The 16,735-nt window shown below is 47.5% G+C and overlaps 1 protein-coding gene across 1 annotated transcript; it reads left to right on the top strand.

Moving 5' to 3' along the window:
• Window positions 1-12,923: 12,923 nt before the first annotated feature.
• On the top strand, window positions 12,924-16,400 carry LOC110492377 (lens fiber major intrinsic protein-like). The gene is made up of 4 exons (XM_021566638.3): window positions 12,924-13,768; window positions 14,235-14,399; window positions 14,580-14,660; window positions 14,840-16,400. The coding sequence occupies exons 1-4, from the start codon at window positions 13,409-13,411 to the stop codon at window positions 15,023-15,025; spliced, it is 792 nt and encodes a 263-aa protein (XP_021422313.1). The 5' UTR covers window positions 12,924-13,408; the 3' UTR covers window positions 15,026-16,400.
• Window positions 16,401-16,735: the final 335 nt, after the last annotated feature.

Below are 16,735 nucleotides of genomic sequence, written 5' to 3' on the forward strand. Positions count from 1 at the left end.
ATGATGAGGAAGTTACTTTTAAAGAATGACCAGGCATCCTCAACTGACGGGATGAGGTCAATATCCTTCCAGGATACCTGGGTCAGGTCGATTAGAAAGGCCTGCTCGCAGAAGTCTTTTAGGGAGCATTTGACTGTGATGAGGGGTGGTCGTTTTACCGCGGACCCCTAGCGGATACAGGCAATGAGGCAGTGATCACTGAGATCCTGATTGAAGACAGCGGAGGTGTATTTGGAGGCCAAGTTGGTCAGGATAATGTCTATGAGGGTGCCCATGTTTACAGATTTAGGGTTGTACCTGGTGGGTTCCTTGATGATTTGTGTGAGATTGAGGGCATCTAGCTTAGATTGTAGGACTGCCGGGGTGTTAAGCTTATCCCAGTTTGGGTCACCTAACAGAACAAACTCTGAAGCTAGATGGGGGGCGATCAATTCACAAATGGTGTCCAGGGCACAGCTGGGAGCTGAGGGGGGTCGGTAGCAGGCGGCAACAGTAAGAGACTTATTTATGGAGAGATACATTTTTTAAATTAGAAGTTCGAACTGTTTGAGTATGGACCTGGAAAGTATGACAATACTTTGCAGGCTATCTCTGCAGTAGAATGCAACTCCTCCCCCTTTGGCAGTTCTATCTTGATGGAAAATGTTATAGTTGGGTATGGAAATCTCAGAATTTTTGGTGGCATTCCTAAGCGAGGATTCAGACACGGCAAGGACATCAGGGTTGGCAGAGTGTGCTAAAGCAGTGAGTACAACTAACGTAGGGAGGAGGCTTCTGATGTTGACATGCATGAAACCAAGGCTTTTTCGATCACAGAAGTCAACAAATGAGGGTGCATGGGGACATGCAGGGCTTGGGTTTACTTCCACATCACCCAAGGAACAGAGGAGGAGTAGGATGAGGATGCGGCTAAAGGCTATCAAAACTGGTCGCCTAGAGCGTTGGGGACAAGGAATAAAAGGAGCAGATTTCTGGGCGTGGTAGAATATATTCAGGGCATAATGTACAGACAGGGGTATTGTGGGGTACGGGTACAGCGGAGGTAAGCCCAGGCACTGGGTGATGATAAGAGAGGTTGTATCTCTGGACATGCTGGTTATAATGGGTGAGGTCACTGCATGTGTGGGAGGTGGGACAAAGGAGGTATCAGAGGTATGAATAGTGGAACTAGGGGCTCCATTGTAAACTTAAACAATGATAACTAACCTGAATAACAGTATACAAGGCATATTGACATTTGAGAGAGACATGCAGCGATCAATGTGACACTGGGGTCTGGTTCAGACATTGATAATGATCAATCCACAGATTACTACCATAACTTGATTATAACCTGCTAGGCCATTTGATTTAGATAGTGTTGGTTAGAATACAAATATAAGTAATATATTTCTATTCAAGACACAGGGTTTTATATGGTATTTACAATGGTAGTTGAATGCTAGATAAACATGTTCCTCTGTCCCCTTTCCCTGAGGAGTTGCGTAGTTGTGAGTTCTGGCGTGCCATGTTGGCCGAGTTGCTGGGCTCCCTGGTGTTTGTGAGTGCTGTGCTGGGGGCCTCTGTGCCGGGCCCTGGAGAGGCCTCCATGGGGCTCCTCTACCTAGCCCTGGCCGCAGGCATGGTGGCTGTCACCCTGGGACACTGCTTTGTAGAGATCAGTTGGGCACAGGTGAACCCACTTTTATGGACTTGGTTGTGTGTCTGCATGCATGTGTGTGACTCTAAACTTTTGTCACAGAATTACTGTGAATTGATCACTATTATTTGTCTATTTTTATCTCTGCAGGCTGGACTTGTCTATTTTTATCTCTCAAAGGCTGGACTTGCTGAGGGCACTGGTGTATGTGGTGGCTCATTGTGTGGGGGCCTCCCTGGGGGCTGGGGCTCTCTACCTCTCCCCTAAAAACCACAGCAGACTGCTTCATCAGCAGGCTCAGAGAGAGAGTGTGTGTGTGTGTGTGCGTGCGTGCGAGTGTGCATGTGTGCGTGTGTGCGTGTGTGCGTGTGCGTGTGTGTGTGTGTGAGAGAGCTTTTCTTTGACATCTGTTGGGAGAAATGACTGACGTACAGTTCATGAGTGTTGCCTAATCACACATATGAAGTTTTGAGAGAGAGAGAGAGGTCTAAATCTAATCATGGACCTGTACCTTATCTCTCCTCCTCCCTCTCTCCCGCCCCTCCTCCTCATCCTCCTCCTCTTCCTCTTCTAGGTTCCTCTGGAGGTAAATGTGGTGAATGTGGAACTTTGAAAGTTTCTTCAAGTGCAGTCGCAAAACCCATCAAGCGCCATGATGAAACTGGCTGTCATGAGGATCGCCACAGGAATGGAAGACCCAGAGTTACCTCTGCTGTAGAGGATAAGTTCATTAGAGTTAAAAAAAATAATAATTACCACTTTTTCTCCCCAGTTTCGTGGTATCCAATTGTTGTAGTAGCTACTATCTTGTCTCATCGCTACAACTCCCGTACGGGCTCGGGAGAAACGAAGGTTGAAAGTCATGCGTCCTCCGATACACAACCTAACCAGCCGCACTGCTTCTTAACACAGCGCGCCTCCAACCCGGAAGCCAGCCGCACCAATGTGTCGGAGGATACACCGTGCACCTGGCAACCTTGGTTAGCGCGCACTGCGCCCGGCCCGCCACAGGAGTCGCTGGTGCGCGATGAGACAAGGACATCCCTACCGACCAAGCCCTCCCTAACCCGGACGACGCTAGGCCAATTGTGCGTACCATCACCAAAGTGACATTCTGAAAACAACCCCAACGAGCGATGGAGAGGAACCAGAATCACTGCCCGGCCATCCAGAGTTCATCGGGCCAGTCAAATTTGTATTTCTGCAGTATTTTTGAGTGTGTCAAATTCCTGATGGTAAATGCCCATTGAAACATATTGCAAATGCACAGCCGTGCACATGGTGATTGGAACGGGTTACCAGGAACACATTTTTATAATGGTTTTTAATGCCGTTACGGGGTGGCAAGGGGTCCACGGTTGGGTAGGGAGCATCCCCCCACCCGTGCCCTTGTCATTTTGGACATTTTTCCAAAAATCGTTAAAAAACAACAGTCCCACTTCTCCCTCATCATACATGACAAATAGACCATCTAGGTTGATTCATGGCTTAACATAGTGCTATATATCATTTTGGCAGTTTAAATGCCTTTTGGACATGGTTCACTGACTTTTGGGTTTGTAAACCGACTTCCATTGATCGAACATGGCAAATGGACATAACATCCTGATTTGGCACTTTCAAATCTTTCATATTGCATTTGGACATTTCTTATGGCATTTGGCAAAAACAAAAAAAAAAGTGACTTTTGACTTCGGCTTTGACTTTCTATAAAATCATATTGCAAATGGACAAAACATATGCCTTATGGACAAGTAAAAATAAAAATGATAATCAAGTATGACAAAAGTAGGTTCATACAGTTCTTATACATGTGTAATTGACAAAACATCGAAAGAATTTCGTAAAACGGTCCAGAAAGCACTTTTTTAAGGGGGTGATACGTTTTTTTATTTTTTTATTCACATTTTCGACTTTTGACTTTTGACTGACTATGAAATCATATTGCAAATGGACAAAACATATGCCTTATGGACAAGTAAAAAACATTTCCCCAAAAATTATGATAATCAAATTTGACAAAAGTATGTTCATGCAGTTATACATGTGTAATTGACAAAACAAAATCGAAAGAATTTCAAAAAACGATCCAGTAAGCATTTTTTTAAGGGGTGATACGTTTTTGAATAAATGTTAAAATTTTCAAAATTTTACTCTTGGGTCTTGACTTGTGTTACATTTGCAATATGAAAAATGACGGTGGAGCGCACTCGCCATCTATTGGATTGTTGAAGTGTTACACTTTGCATTTGCCATATGGCATTTGCAATCAACTTTGAATGAAACAACGTCCAATTGAGTGGTATTGGACACTGTGTATATGTTTCGTACGGTGCCAATATGTTCCCATTCATTTTTGTCCATTTCAGGGGGGTGTTCCCTTACATGAAACCGATACACATACAATGACGACTGGGGAAGGAACTAAATGGAGTGACAATTATAGGGCAGGTAATCAAGGAGGTGATCGAGTCCAGGTGAGTGTCGCAATTATGCATTATGATTGTGACAGTTGTGGGGCATGACAAGCAGACTGGTGACAAGGTTAATGTGGAAAACCACTCTTTATCACGACTTCCGTCGAAGTCGGCTCCCCTTCTTGTACGGGCTGCGTTTGGCGGTTGACGACACCCGCCTTCTAGCCATTGCCGCTCCATTTTTCATTATTCCATTTGTTTTGTCTTGTTCCCCGCACACCTGGTTTACATTCCCTAATTAACTGCATATATATATTCCTCTGTTCCCCCCATGTCTTTGTGTGGGATTGTTTTGTTACGTGTTTTGTATTGATGCACCTAGCTGGTTTTTCCCCGGGTACTATGTTTCAACCCAGAGTATGTTTAATTGTTTTTTCTTTTTGCTTATTTGTGACTTTGTTGCCCTTTGGCTCCCCCACTGACTTGCCTAGTTAAATAAAGGTAAAATAAATGTTTTAAAAAATCCCATCAGTCATTGGGTTGTAGTACAGAAGACAGGGGGTTAGTAAAACTACAATTGCCAGCATACCTGGAGTTTGTGGACAGGCTATTCATACAAATATGGACAGTAAGTATACAGCAGTGTGGGAATGATACGGTCCACTAAAGGCATGTTGGCCCTTGTACACTGATGCATCCGTCTGTTGTTTGCTTCTGCAGAATAAAGTGTGCGCCTGATCACAACTCTCTGCTCTCCTGCACTTGACTTCAACACCAGTAGCGCATACACTGACATAATCCTACACCACCCATGGAGTCAACAGGAGCAGGTACCCCGGTTAGAGGAGTCGAGGAACGCGTCCGAGAACACTCAGCGATGCTGCAACATCTTGGCTCCAAGACGGATAACATTGTCCAGACCATGGACCGCTGGGAGAGAGGGAGTCTCTCCAGCGCCTCGACCAGCACAACCAGGGGTACCTCTACCCATCCCCCCTGTATCCGGTCCCAGTGGGGTGTGTCTCTCCCTTCCCAGGGAGTATGACGGCGTTTGCCCACTCTCAGGGAGAGCTCTGGAGTGGGCAAACGCCGTGTGGGGAGAAGGAGATGTGGCGTTGAACCACCGCTTCCGGGCAGTCTTTGACCATCCGCCCGAGGGTAGAGCGGTGGGGGAGCGGCTCTTCCACCTGAGGCAGGGGATGAGGAGCGCCCAGGAGTTCACCCTAGAATTCCGGACCTTAGCAGCCGGAGCAGGATGGAGCGACAGGGCCCTTATCGACCACTACCAATGCAGTCTGCGCGAGGACATCCGGCGGGAGTTGGCCTGCAGGGATGCCACCATTACCTTTGACCAACTGTTTGATCTGTCCATCCGATTGGATAACCTGCTGGTCACCTACGGACGTCCAGAGAGGGCTCTGTTGGTTCCGTCTTCCAGCACTCCCGCTCCGGTGCCCATGGAGTTGGGAGGGGCTGCGCTTAGGGAGGCTGGAGGAGGGGCCTTCACGTGCACCATCTGTGGCCACAGAGGGCACACTGCCAGTCGGTGCTGGGTTGGTCCCTCTGGGAGTCGAGGGAGCAAGCAGGGCTCTCTGGCGTCACCCCAGGTGAGTCTTCACCACTCTCATCCAGAGCCCTCTGTTGACCACCTGTTTGTGCATGTTTGTTTTCCTGAGTTTTCCCCACATTCCCAGCATTAGGTGCTCGTCGATTCAGGCGTGGCTGGGAATTTTATTGACAGGATCGGGTTATAGTGGGTCTGCTCTACAGCACGCTCTCTCTCGTAGAGCGGGAAGTCGGCTGTTTTATGACAGTCGTAAATACCGAAACTTCTTTCTTCACTCCCTTAGTTTAGGGATTCCCATCGTTCCTGTGGTTACACCTTTCCCTGTACACGGTCTGGATAGTCGACCATTAGGGTCCGGGTTAATTAGGGAAGCCACCATCTCCCTGGCCATGGTGACGCAGGGGAGTCACGAGGAGAGAATCAGTCTCTTCCTCATTGACCCTCCTGCATTTCCCGTGGTACTAGGTCTTCCCTGGTTGGCTAGTCATGACCCCACCATTTCATGGCAACAGAAGGCTCTCACAGGGTGGTCGCGAGAGTGCTCGGGGAGGTGTGTAGGCGTTTCCGTTGGTGCTACCACGGTGGAAAGTCCAGACCAGGTCTCCACCGTGCGCATCCCCCCAGAATATGCCGATTTGGCTCTCGCCTTCTCCAAAAAGAAGGTGACTCAATTACCACCCCATCGACGGGGGGATTGTGCGATAAATCTCCTGGTAGACGCTGCACTTCCCAGGAGTCACGTATATTCCTTGTCGCAAGCGGAGATGGCGGCTATGGAGACATATGTCTCTGAATCCCTGTGTCAGGGGTACATTCGGCCCTCCATTTCACCCGCCTCCTCGAGTTTCTTTTTCGTGAAGAAGAAGGAGGGAGGTCTGCGCCCGTGCATTGACTATCGAGGTCGCAATCAAATCACGGTGAGGTACAGTTACCCGCTATCTCTCATCGCCACAGCGATTGAGTCAATGCACGGGGCGCGCTTCTTCACTAAACTGGATCTCAGGAGCGCTTACAACCTGGTGCGTATCCGGGAGGGGGACGAGTGGAAGATGGCGTTCAGTACCACCTCAGGGCATTATGAGTACCTCGTCATGCCGTACAGGTTGATGAATGCTCCATTAGTCTTCCAATCCTTTGTAGACGAGATTTTCAGGGACCTGCACGGGCAGGGTGTAGTGGTGTATATCGATGACATTCTGATATACTCTGCTACACCTGCCGAGCATGTGTCCTTGGTGCACAGGGTACTTTGATGACTGTTGGAGCATGATCTGTATGTCAAGGCTGAGAAATGCCTGTTCTTCCAGCAGGCCGTCTCCTTCCTAGGGTATCGCATTTTCACATCAGGGGTGGAGATGGAGAGTGAACGCATTTCAGCCGTGCGTAATTGGCCGACTCCCACCACGGTAAAGGAGGTGCAGCGGTTTTTAGGGTTTGCCAATTACTACCGGAGATTTAGCCGTGGTTTTGGCCAGGTGGCTGCTCCAATTACCTCACTGCTGAAGGGGGTCCTGTACGTTTGCAGTGGTGCGCTGAGGCGGACAGGGCTTTTGGGCACCTAAGGGCTCTGTTTACCTCGGCTCCCGTGCTGGCCCATCCGGATCCCTCTTTGGCGTTCATAGTGGAGGTGGACGTGTCTGAGGCTGGGATAGGAGCCGTGCTCTCTCAGCGTTCGGGCACGACACCGAAGCTCCGCCCCTGTGCCTTCTTCTCGAAGAAGCTCAGCCTGGTGGAGCGGAACTATGATGTGGGGGACTGGGAGCTGTTGGCTGTGGTTAAAGCTTTGAAGGCGTGGAGACATTGGCTTGAGGGGGCTAAACACCCTTTCCTCATCTGGACTGACCACCGCAACCTGGAGTACATCCGGGCAGCGAGGAGACATCCGGGCAGCGAGGAGACTCGTCAGGCAGGTTCCCAAAATGTTAAGGCAGGCGCACTGTCCCGGCTGTATGACATAGAGGAGTGGCTCATGGATCAGACTCCCATACTCCCGGCCTCCTGCCTGGTAGCGTCGGTTGTGTGGGAGCTGGACGGACATTGAGCAGGCGCCGCTCCCCTTCAGTATCCCGTCGGGCGTCTGTACGTTCTGTCTGCTGTCCGTGACCAGCTGATCTATTGGGCCCACACGTCACCCTCCTCTGGTCATCCGTCCGGGATCGGCCGGACGGTGCGCTGTCTGAGTGGGAAGTACTGGTGGCCTACCATGGAAAAGGACGTGAGGGTTTATGTTTCCTCCTGCTCGGTGTGCGCCCAGTCTAAGGCTCCTAGACACCTGTCCAGAGGTAAGCTACATCCCTTACCTGTTCCACAACGGCCTTGGTCACACCTGTCGGTGGATTCTCTAACCGATCTTCCTCCCTCACAGGGAAACACCACGATCCTGGTCGTTGTGGATCGTTTCTCTAAGTCCTGTCGTCTCCTCCCTCTGCCCGGTCTCCCTACAGCCCTACAGACTGCGGAGGCCTTGTTTACACACGTCTTCCAGCACTACGGTGTGCCTGAGGATATAGTGTCTGATCGAGGTCGCCAGTTCACTTCGAGAGTCTGGAGGGCGTTTATGGAACGTCTGGGGGTCTCGATCAGCCTCACCTCAGGTTTTCACCCTGAGAGTAATGGGCAGGTGGAGCGAGTGAACCAGGACGTGGGCAGGTTTCTGCGGTCTTCTTGCCAGGACCGCCCGGGGGAGTGGGCGGCGTTCGTGCCCTGGACCGAGATAGCGCAGAACTCGCTCCGCCACTCCTCCACTAACCTCTCCCGCTTTCAGTGCGTATTAGGGTACCAGCCGGTCATGGCGCCTTGGCATCAGAGTCAGACCGAAGCTCCTGCGGTGGATGACTGGTTCCAGCGCTCGGATGAGACATGGGAAGCCGACCATGTTCACCTCCAGCAGGCCGCGCTGGTCGTCACCGCAGTGAGGCCTACAGGGGACCGGGTCTGGCTCTCAACCCGAAACTTGCCCCTCCGCCTGCCCTGCCGGAAGCTGGGTCTGCGGTTTGTGGGGCCATTCAAAGTCCTGAAGAGAGTAAACAAGGTGTGTTACAGGTTACAGCTTCCACCCGATTACCGCATTAACCCCTCGTTCCATGTGTCTCTCCTCAGACCGGTGGTGGTTGGTCCGCTCCAGGAGTCTGAGGTGCGGGAGGTCCTTCCGCCTCCTCTGGACTTCGAGGGGGCCCCGGCGTACTCCATCCTTTCCATCCTTGATTCAAGGAGTTGGGCGGGGAGCCTTCAGTGGAGGAGAGGTGCTGGGTTTCGGTGGCGGACGTGTTGGACCCTGAAATGCTGCGGGAGTTCCACCGTCTCCAGCCGGATCGCCTGGCGCCTCGCCCTCTGGGTCGGTGTCGGCGAGCTGCTGGAGCCGGGTATTGTCAGTAACCAAAAAAGTGTTTAACAAATCAAAATCTATTTTATATTTGAGATTCTTCAAATAGCCACCTTTTGCCTTGATGACAGCTTTGCATAAAATATAAAATATTTTTTGATTTGTTTAACACTTTTTTGTTTACTACATGATTCCACATGTGTTATTTCATAGTTTTGATGTCTTCACCATTATTCTACAATGTAGAAAATAGTAAAAATAAAGAAAAACCCTTGAATGAGTAGGTGTTCTAAAACTTTTGACTGGTATTGTATGTACAATTTTACATTGTGTGTCTGAGTGTGTATACACATTCACAGGTATCATTTGTCATGACTCTCCTGGGATTATCTGAAGGATCGGGTTACAGTGGGTCTGCTCTACAGCACGCTCTCTCTCCTAGAGCGGGAAGTCGGTTTTATGACAGTCGTAAATACCGAAACTTCTTTCCTCACTCTGCCAAAATGAAAATTGAGAATTTCTTTGTTACCACAGAGAAAGACTTTGCAGTACGGTAACCTCAAAAGGTTGAATAATGTAACAATATTTCTGTCACGGCTGGCTGAAGGACCAAGGTGCAGCATGATAAGCGTACATTTTAACTTTATTTAAAAATGACGCCGACAAAACGAAGAACAAAAAAACAAACCGTGAAGCTTTGGGCTATGTGCCCTGAACAACTACAAAGTTAACGTCCCACAAAACAGGTGGGGGAAATGGGTACCTAAGTATGGTTCTCAATCAGAGACAATGATAGACAGCTGCCTCTGATTGAGAACCACACCCGGCCAACCACCTAGAAATAGAAAATCTGTCCACCACGTTGCACCACAGACTGTCCAGGAGTTGGCGGATGCTTTGGTCCGGGTCTGGGAGGAGATCCCTCAGGAGACCATCCGCCACCTCATCAGGAGCATGCCCAGGCATTGTAGGGAGGTCATACAGGCACGTGGAGGCCACACACACTACTGAGCCTTTTGACTTGTTTTAAGGACATTACATCAAAGTTGGATCAGCCTGTAGTGTGGTTTTCCACTTTAATTTTGAGTGTGACTCCAAATCCAGACCTCCATGGGTTGATACATTTGATTTCCATTGATCATTTGTGTGATTTTGTTGTAAGCACATTCAACTATGTAAAGAAAAAAGTATTTATTAAGAATATTTCATTCATTCAGATCTAGGATGTTATTTTAGTGTTCCCTATATTTTTTTGAGCAGAGTATTTTATCATTACTCCCCCTGTCTGTTAATGTTTTGAAATGCTAAAGAGGCCTACCCTAATCATTGACACACTCACACAGGCCATCTCCATGTATCTGAGGCTCTCTCACCTCAAAGCTCTGCAATTCTGCTATTCACTGTCAAATAGGTCATCAGATCAGTGCCCTCTAATGACGCAGGCGTAAATAAGTTGTGGGAGCAGTACGGTTGCTAAAGTCCGGGAACTTTAAATAAATTCCCTATTTTTCAGTAGAATTTCCTACTTTTTCTTTCCTGATTCCAGGAATCCTCCAGTTGAGATTTCTGGAAAACTAGGGAATTCATTGAAATAAGTAGTGGGATCAGCCTTTCACAGACTCACTCCCTACCCCCTCTAAATAGGTTGTTGGATCAGCCTTTTACAGACTCACTCACTTGCTCCTGGTTCGCCGTTGATAATGGCCCCACTTTCCAAGGGTGTATCAGAGGAATTGGGATATGCAAAAAAAAACACTTCCAATTCACACATGCGTATTAATACACACTTGTATGTATGTGAACTAGGACAAATATAAGCACCCACCAAATTATTATTGTTATTAAAACAATACTGGGTTTGTAATGAGCAATTAGAGGAAACTACATTAATGTAAATATAGAGGGAAAACAGGAATTTGGGGTAATTATATATTTCATTTGCACCTTATTTTAGTATTTATTTACCTTGAATATGTTTTTTAAATGTTTTACTTCAACATTTTACTCTCAATATGTTATATTAGTGAAAATGTGGCAATTTTTCTTGTGTTCATGTTTGTGTTGACTATATAAAGCTATGAATGTTGTAGAATAAACACTTCGCAATCATTATTGAAACATCATAACAATTTGTGCACACACACACACATATGTGCGTGCGCATAAATGCATGTGCGCACACACCATCTCATGCACACTCATGCACATATGCACCTTCAAACACACATGGATCTGCTCTCCCCCCCCCCCCCCCAACAAACAATAGAAAATAACTGCCTCGTGCCGCCAGCATTTTGCATTGTGTTTTTTCGGTGTATTAAAAAAAGTTAAAATGGTGAGATCAGCGTTCTCCATTCATGGCCCACTGCCCAGTGACGGCTTTGGACTGGTCAGCAATATGCTCCAGCGTTGGAGCTCAATAACCCGTTTCCCCTGTCCCCTGCCACTGTCCTACCCTGTCCCTCCCCTTGTCCTCAGCCCCATGCATGGATTGTTCAGGGCTTTGGCTGCTAGTGGGCCACCCTGCCTCTCACCCCTCCTGCCTGGCACACACACACACACCCTCATACACAATTCAAACCTCTGCCTATTCAATTCTCCACTGAGCAGCCCAGCACCTCCTAGAATGCTGGCCCAGAAAGAGTGTGAGAGAGAGAGGGAGTGAGAGAGAGAGAGAGAGAGAGAGAGAGAGAGAGAGAGAGAGAGAGAGAGAGAGAGAGAGAGAGGGAGAGAGAGAGAGAGAGAAAGAGAGAGAGAGAGAGAGAGAGAGAAAGAGAGAGAGATGCTTACTGTTTACTTTTAATTTAGTTTACTGTTAATTTGTTTTGTTTAGTTCACTTTTGTTTATTATCTACTTCACTTGCTTTGGCAATGTTAACATATGTGTCCCATGTCAATAAAGCCCTTAAATTGAATTGAAATTGAGAGAGAGAGAGTGAGTGCAAGAGAGAGAGCAAGACAGAGAGAGAGAGAGAGATGTGTCTAAGTGATACCTGACTGTTTTGTCAGGGCTGCCCTTTACAATGCTGATATTTGTAATTAGTTCACAACTTAAATATTTATTTAGTTAAGTTTTGAAATGTATTTGTTTTCTACCACTTTGGAACAGTAGTAAATATGCATGCCTCTGTACTGTGCTTTGGGTGTCAATGTCAAGTTAATTGCTTTAAAGAAGTGCCCTATGCTTCTATGTTATGCAGACATCTAAGGTCCCCATGTCATGCTCCCAGCTTCAATGTTTTGTTCATAGCCCTTAAGTAGTGCTCATAACCACTTACGTATGCTTAATACCTCTGTCAATAACACTGTTGGGATTTGAGCTCAGTGAATAGTGTGAGTGCAGTACCTCTGCCCCGTGGGAAGAATCTGCAAAAAACACATCTTATCAGTTGTGAATGATAACTACAAACATGTTTCTAAAAAACCAAGCGGTTCCACTGTTCACATGTGGCACACATGCTCGATGCTAAGACAATGGTTTCACAAGGTCAGGCATTTCTATTTATGAGTCAATTCCGCACACTGTTGGCTTAAGGCTCATCTGTCTGGGGCCCCCCTTGGATCACTGTGTGTGTGTGTGTGTTTGTGTGTGTTCTCCGCCATCAGCACTTGTTCCCATGGTTATCATGGTTATGATGTGTCAACAGATAACATACACTATATGACACTATGAGACTAGACAAACTCCTCTCATCACTTCTGTGGGGTTGATCTCCACCCCTAGTTCTTATACTCACCCAGTCACTTGCTCTTTCTTAATTGCCTCCTCCCTCTTGTGTCAATGTCACACTTTTCTCTTCCTCCCTTAAGGAAGAGAAAACGCTCCCTCTCTTCCCCTCTCTTCTGTTGTGGGAGGCAACAAAGAGGTTCAATTTGTTTGATTTGGGCCATTCTGTGTGTCCACCACCGGGATTATGGCGTCACTGGGCCCTGGGGGGGGGGGGGGGGGTTATAAAGCCCCCGGTGGGCCTTCTCCCCTCTGTCAGAGAGGCTAAAACGTCCCTAGGACAGTCCGTCTATTCCTGTCTCTACTCTAGAACCACCCCTCTAGCATCAATGCACATCTCCTCTTGACAACTATTCTGAGACACACACACACTTCCACACACACATACCTATGTTGCTACGGCAGGCGGCCAGTGGAGGCGAGCACAGTTGAGTTGATGTTTGACTGCCTTCGCGCCAACTTGAGATCGTCCCGTAGCTTAGAGCTAGATCTGTCTGGTGGATTCCTCTGTCAACTTTTTTAACTGTTTGTCTTCCAACTGATTGGCTAAGTAAGACAGCGTTTGGGTCAGCCCAGCAAACTGACCTCCAAAGGGATTAAAACATTTTTTTAAAGTGCAAACGAGCAGCAAGACTTTTAAAACGTACACGTTTACCTTTTCTAGATTCACCTTGACAACTTTTATTTTGTGAGAAAAACATTTTCTGTTACAAGGAGCGTCCAGTGAACAGCCAGCATGTGGGAGTTCCGGTCCATGACGTTTTGGCGGGCAGTCTTCGCAGAGTTCTTCGGGACCATGTTCTTTGTGTTTTTCGGCATGGGTGCCGCGCTGCGCTGGACAACCGGACCCAACCACATTCTGCATGTGGCGCTGTGCTTCGGCTTGGCAGCTGCCACCATGATCCAGTCCATTGGTCACATTAGTGGCGGCCACATTAACCCGGCCGTCACCTTTGCCTACCTGGTGGGTTCCCAGATGTCCCTGTTCCGCGCTTTTTTCTACTGGGCTGCCCAGATCCTGGGGGCCGTGGCCGGGGCCGCTGTGCTCTATGGGGTCACCCCCAACAACATGAGGGGCAACATGGCTCTCAACACGGTAAGGCACCACCCACCCACCAAGTGCATATCTCAAATAGCACCGGGCCTATTCCCTTTATGATGCATTAAGGGTCCATATATATCAGCTCAAAGTAGCAAAACATTTTTTGGTAGGCTTCTTAATGCTAATGGGGATTTAGAATGGGTAGAGATGAACAGGTATTAGGGAATCATCATGGAACCTACTGGTAACTACAGTTGCTGTGGTACAATGACCACAATACATGCCATCAGCGTTGTATAGAGCTGAGGCCATAGCGGTGAAGCCCCTGAACGTTTTACAGTTTGAGTTATGTGTTCCATCTTTGATTGCTGTCATGTCCTGTTACAGGCCTTTAAAGCCACAACTAATTGTATACATAATATACACTTAACTAGAAAGAGGACACACTTACTTTACAAAGTGAGTTGTTCACAAAGGACCTCAAGTCTGATGCATATTTTTCTCCTCTGGCCGTCTACAGCTGCAGCCTGGTATCAGCCTGGGCATGGGTACCACAGTGGAGGTGTTCCTGACCATGCAGCTAGTGATATGTATCTTTGCCGTGACAGATGAGAGGAGGAACGGACGCATGGGCTCTGCTGCCCTGTCCATCGGCTTCGCTGTCACCATCGGACACCTCATGGGGGTGAGCAACACACACACACTGACACTTACACACACTGGTAAGAGAAAACACACGCAATTCCCAAAACACTTATATCCTCATAGTGGAACACACACAAAAACAGACTTGCATTGTGTACAACAGAAATGTACTCTTTGCCAGTCTGTATTCTGAGCGCCCTATTGTCCTTCTCTGCTGTAGATGTACTACACCGGTGCTGGAATGAACCCTGCAAGGTCTTTCGCCCCCGCTGTGCTCTTCAGGAACTTTGTAAACCACTGGGTAGGAAACACACATACACCATAATGTAGAATTTGAAATATTTTGTACAAATATCAAATAATTATATCACAATGGAGGATTCTATGATCTTATAGTAATTAATAGTGTAGTCAATATACAACATTACATGTTGCTTGTGCCGTATCTTCATGATAAACTTTGTATGTGTGTTGTTTCAGGTGTACTGGGTGGGTCCCATGATAGGAGGTGCTATGGGAGCTCTTCTGTACGATTTCATGCTGTTCCCCCGTATGCGTGGTCTGTCTGAGCGCCTGGCCACACTGAAGGGCAGCCGACCCCCCGAGACGGAGACCCAGCAGGACAACCGTGGGGAGCCCATCGAGCTCAAGACACAATCCCTATAAACCTGCCCATGTCTGGAGACAAGGGACAGGCCCTGTGTCCGCCAACCCCCACGCTGGCCCCATCCCATGAGCACATACACAGTCCCTCTCATTGACTCACTAACTAACACACAGGCACATGCAGATTCAGACATATATTGATGCATAAACTGTACACACACCCAGACACAGACAGGTTCACAACCTTCAACCTCAATATGCAACGAGACTCCTCTGCTTCCAACCTCACTCTGTATCCTGAACTGGACATGGTGTTTGATAGAGGTGACCAGTGCCTGCTCCAACAGTCCCACTACCTCCCCTCTCCTCCTCCTCAGCCACACAGAGTCTTCCCCTCACACACCCACACAGACTGAAGGACCAGACCTGTCAGCACAGAAGCATGTGAACCCTGTGTCTAGCAGGAAAACTAGGGGAGGGGTATGCAGGTAGGGGGGTGAGGGTGAGGTATAGGTGGGTATGTAAGTATGGTCGGGGTAAGAGGTAAGGGTATAGGATAGAGGGTTGGGGTGTAGATGGGGTAAAGGGTTTGGGGTGAAAATAGAGGGGCAACACTCCAAGTTTTTAGTTGTATAGATTTGAGTCAGGCCTGAGCAACTCCAGTCCTCTGGGACCTGATTGGTGTCACACTTTTGCCCCAGCCCCAGCTAACACATCTGACTCCAATAATGAAGATCTTCAGCTTGAATGCAATTAGTTTAAATCAGCTGTGTTTGCTAGGGATGGGGAAAAGGGTGACACCACTCCGGCCCCGTGGACTAGAGTTGCCCAGGACTGAAACCAATGAAGATGGGCATGCTTTTTCATTATTTATCAGATTTTATCTCAAAATTTTTTCAGTTTAATTTTGTTTTCTGCACTTCAGACACAAAACGTGGATGTATGAAACCATTTGATTTGAGCAGGGTTTCATTTTTAAAATCACTTAATTTTATCTGTGTGTGTGTGTGTGTGTGTGTGTGTGTGTGTGTGTGTGTGTGTGTGTGTGTGTGTGTGTGTGTGTGTGTGTGTGTGTGTGTGTGTGTGTGTGTGTGTTTGATCGAGTTCGCAGATTTTTTTAGTTTATTTTCATTACGCTCCTGTTTGTATCATGATTATGTTTCATAGCATTATCAATTTTTAAGACATTATCATTTTTCCTCCCTTCACTGTGGTATTTGCTATGATATTCATTTTTACACAAACCATCTGCTTTTGTGTTCAGAAAAAAAACACAATTCAAAGGAAAGGTATCCCAGACTGGACTGATTCTGTTCACTGCAAAAAGGCTGTGTAAGCTTTTCATTGAGTCTCCTTTTATGATTTGATCCTTGGGAGCACAAAGCTGTTTAAACCATATTTAAATTAAAAATAAATACAAAAACTTGATACAAAATGTGTGTCATGTTTAGTTTACTCCATTATTGGTTTCATGCATGTTGACATTAGAAGCCTCCTCCCTACGCTTGTTTTATTCACTGCTTTAGCAAACTCTGCCAACCCAGATGTCTTAGCCGTGTCTGAATCCTGGCTTAGGAAGACCACCAAAAACTCTGAAATTTCCATCTCTAACTATAACATTTTCCTCCAAGAGCTGTGCCCTGGACACCATATGTGAATTGATTGCCCCCCATCTATCTTCAGAGCTCGTGCTACTAGGTGACCTAAACTGCGACATGCATAACACCCCGTCCATCCTACAATCTAAGCTTGATGCCCTCAATCTCTCAC

The sequence above is a fragment of the Oncorhynchus mykiss genome, chromosome 16 (genome assembly GCF_057628025.1).
Source record: "Oncorhynchus mykiss isolate SJ-2025 chromosome 16, ASM5762802v1, whole genome shotgun sequence".
Taxonomy (NCBI): domain Eukaryota; kingdom Metazoa; phylum Chordata; class Actinopteri; order Salmoniformes; family Salmonidae; genus Oncorhynchus; species Oncorhynchus mykiss.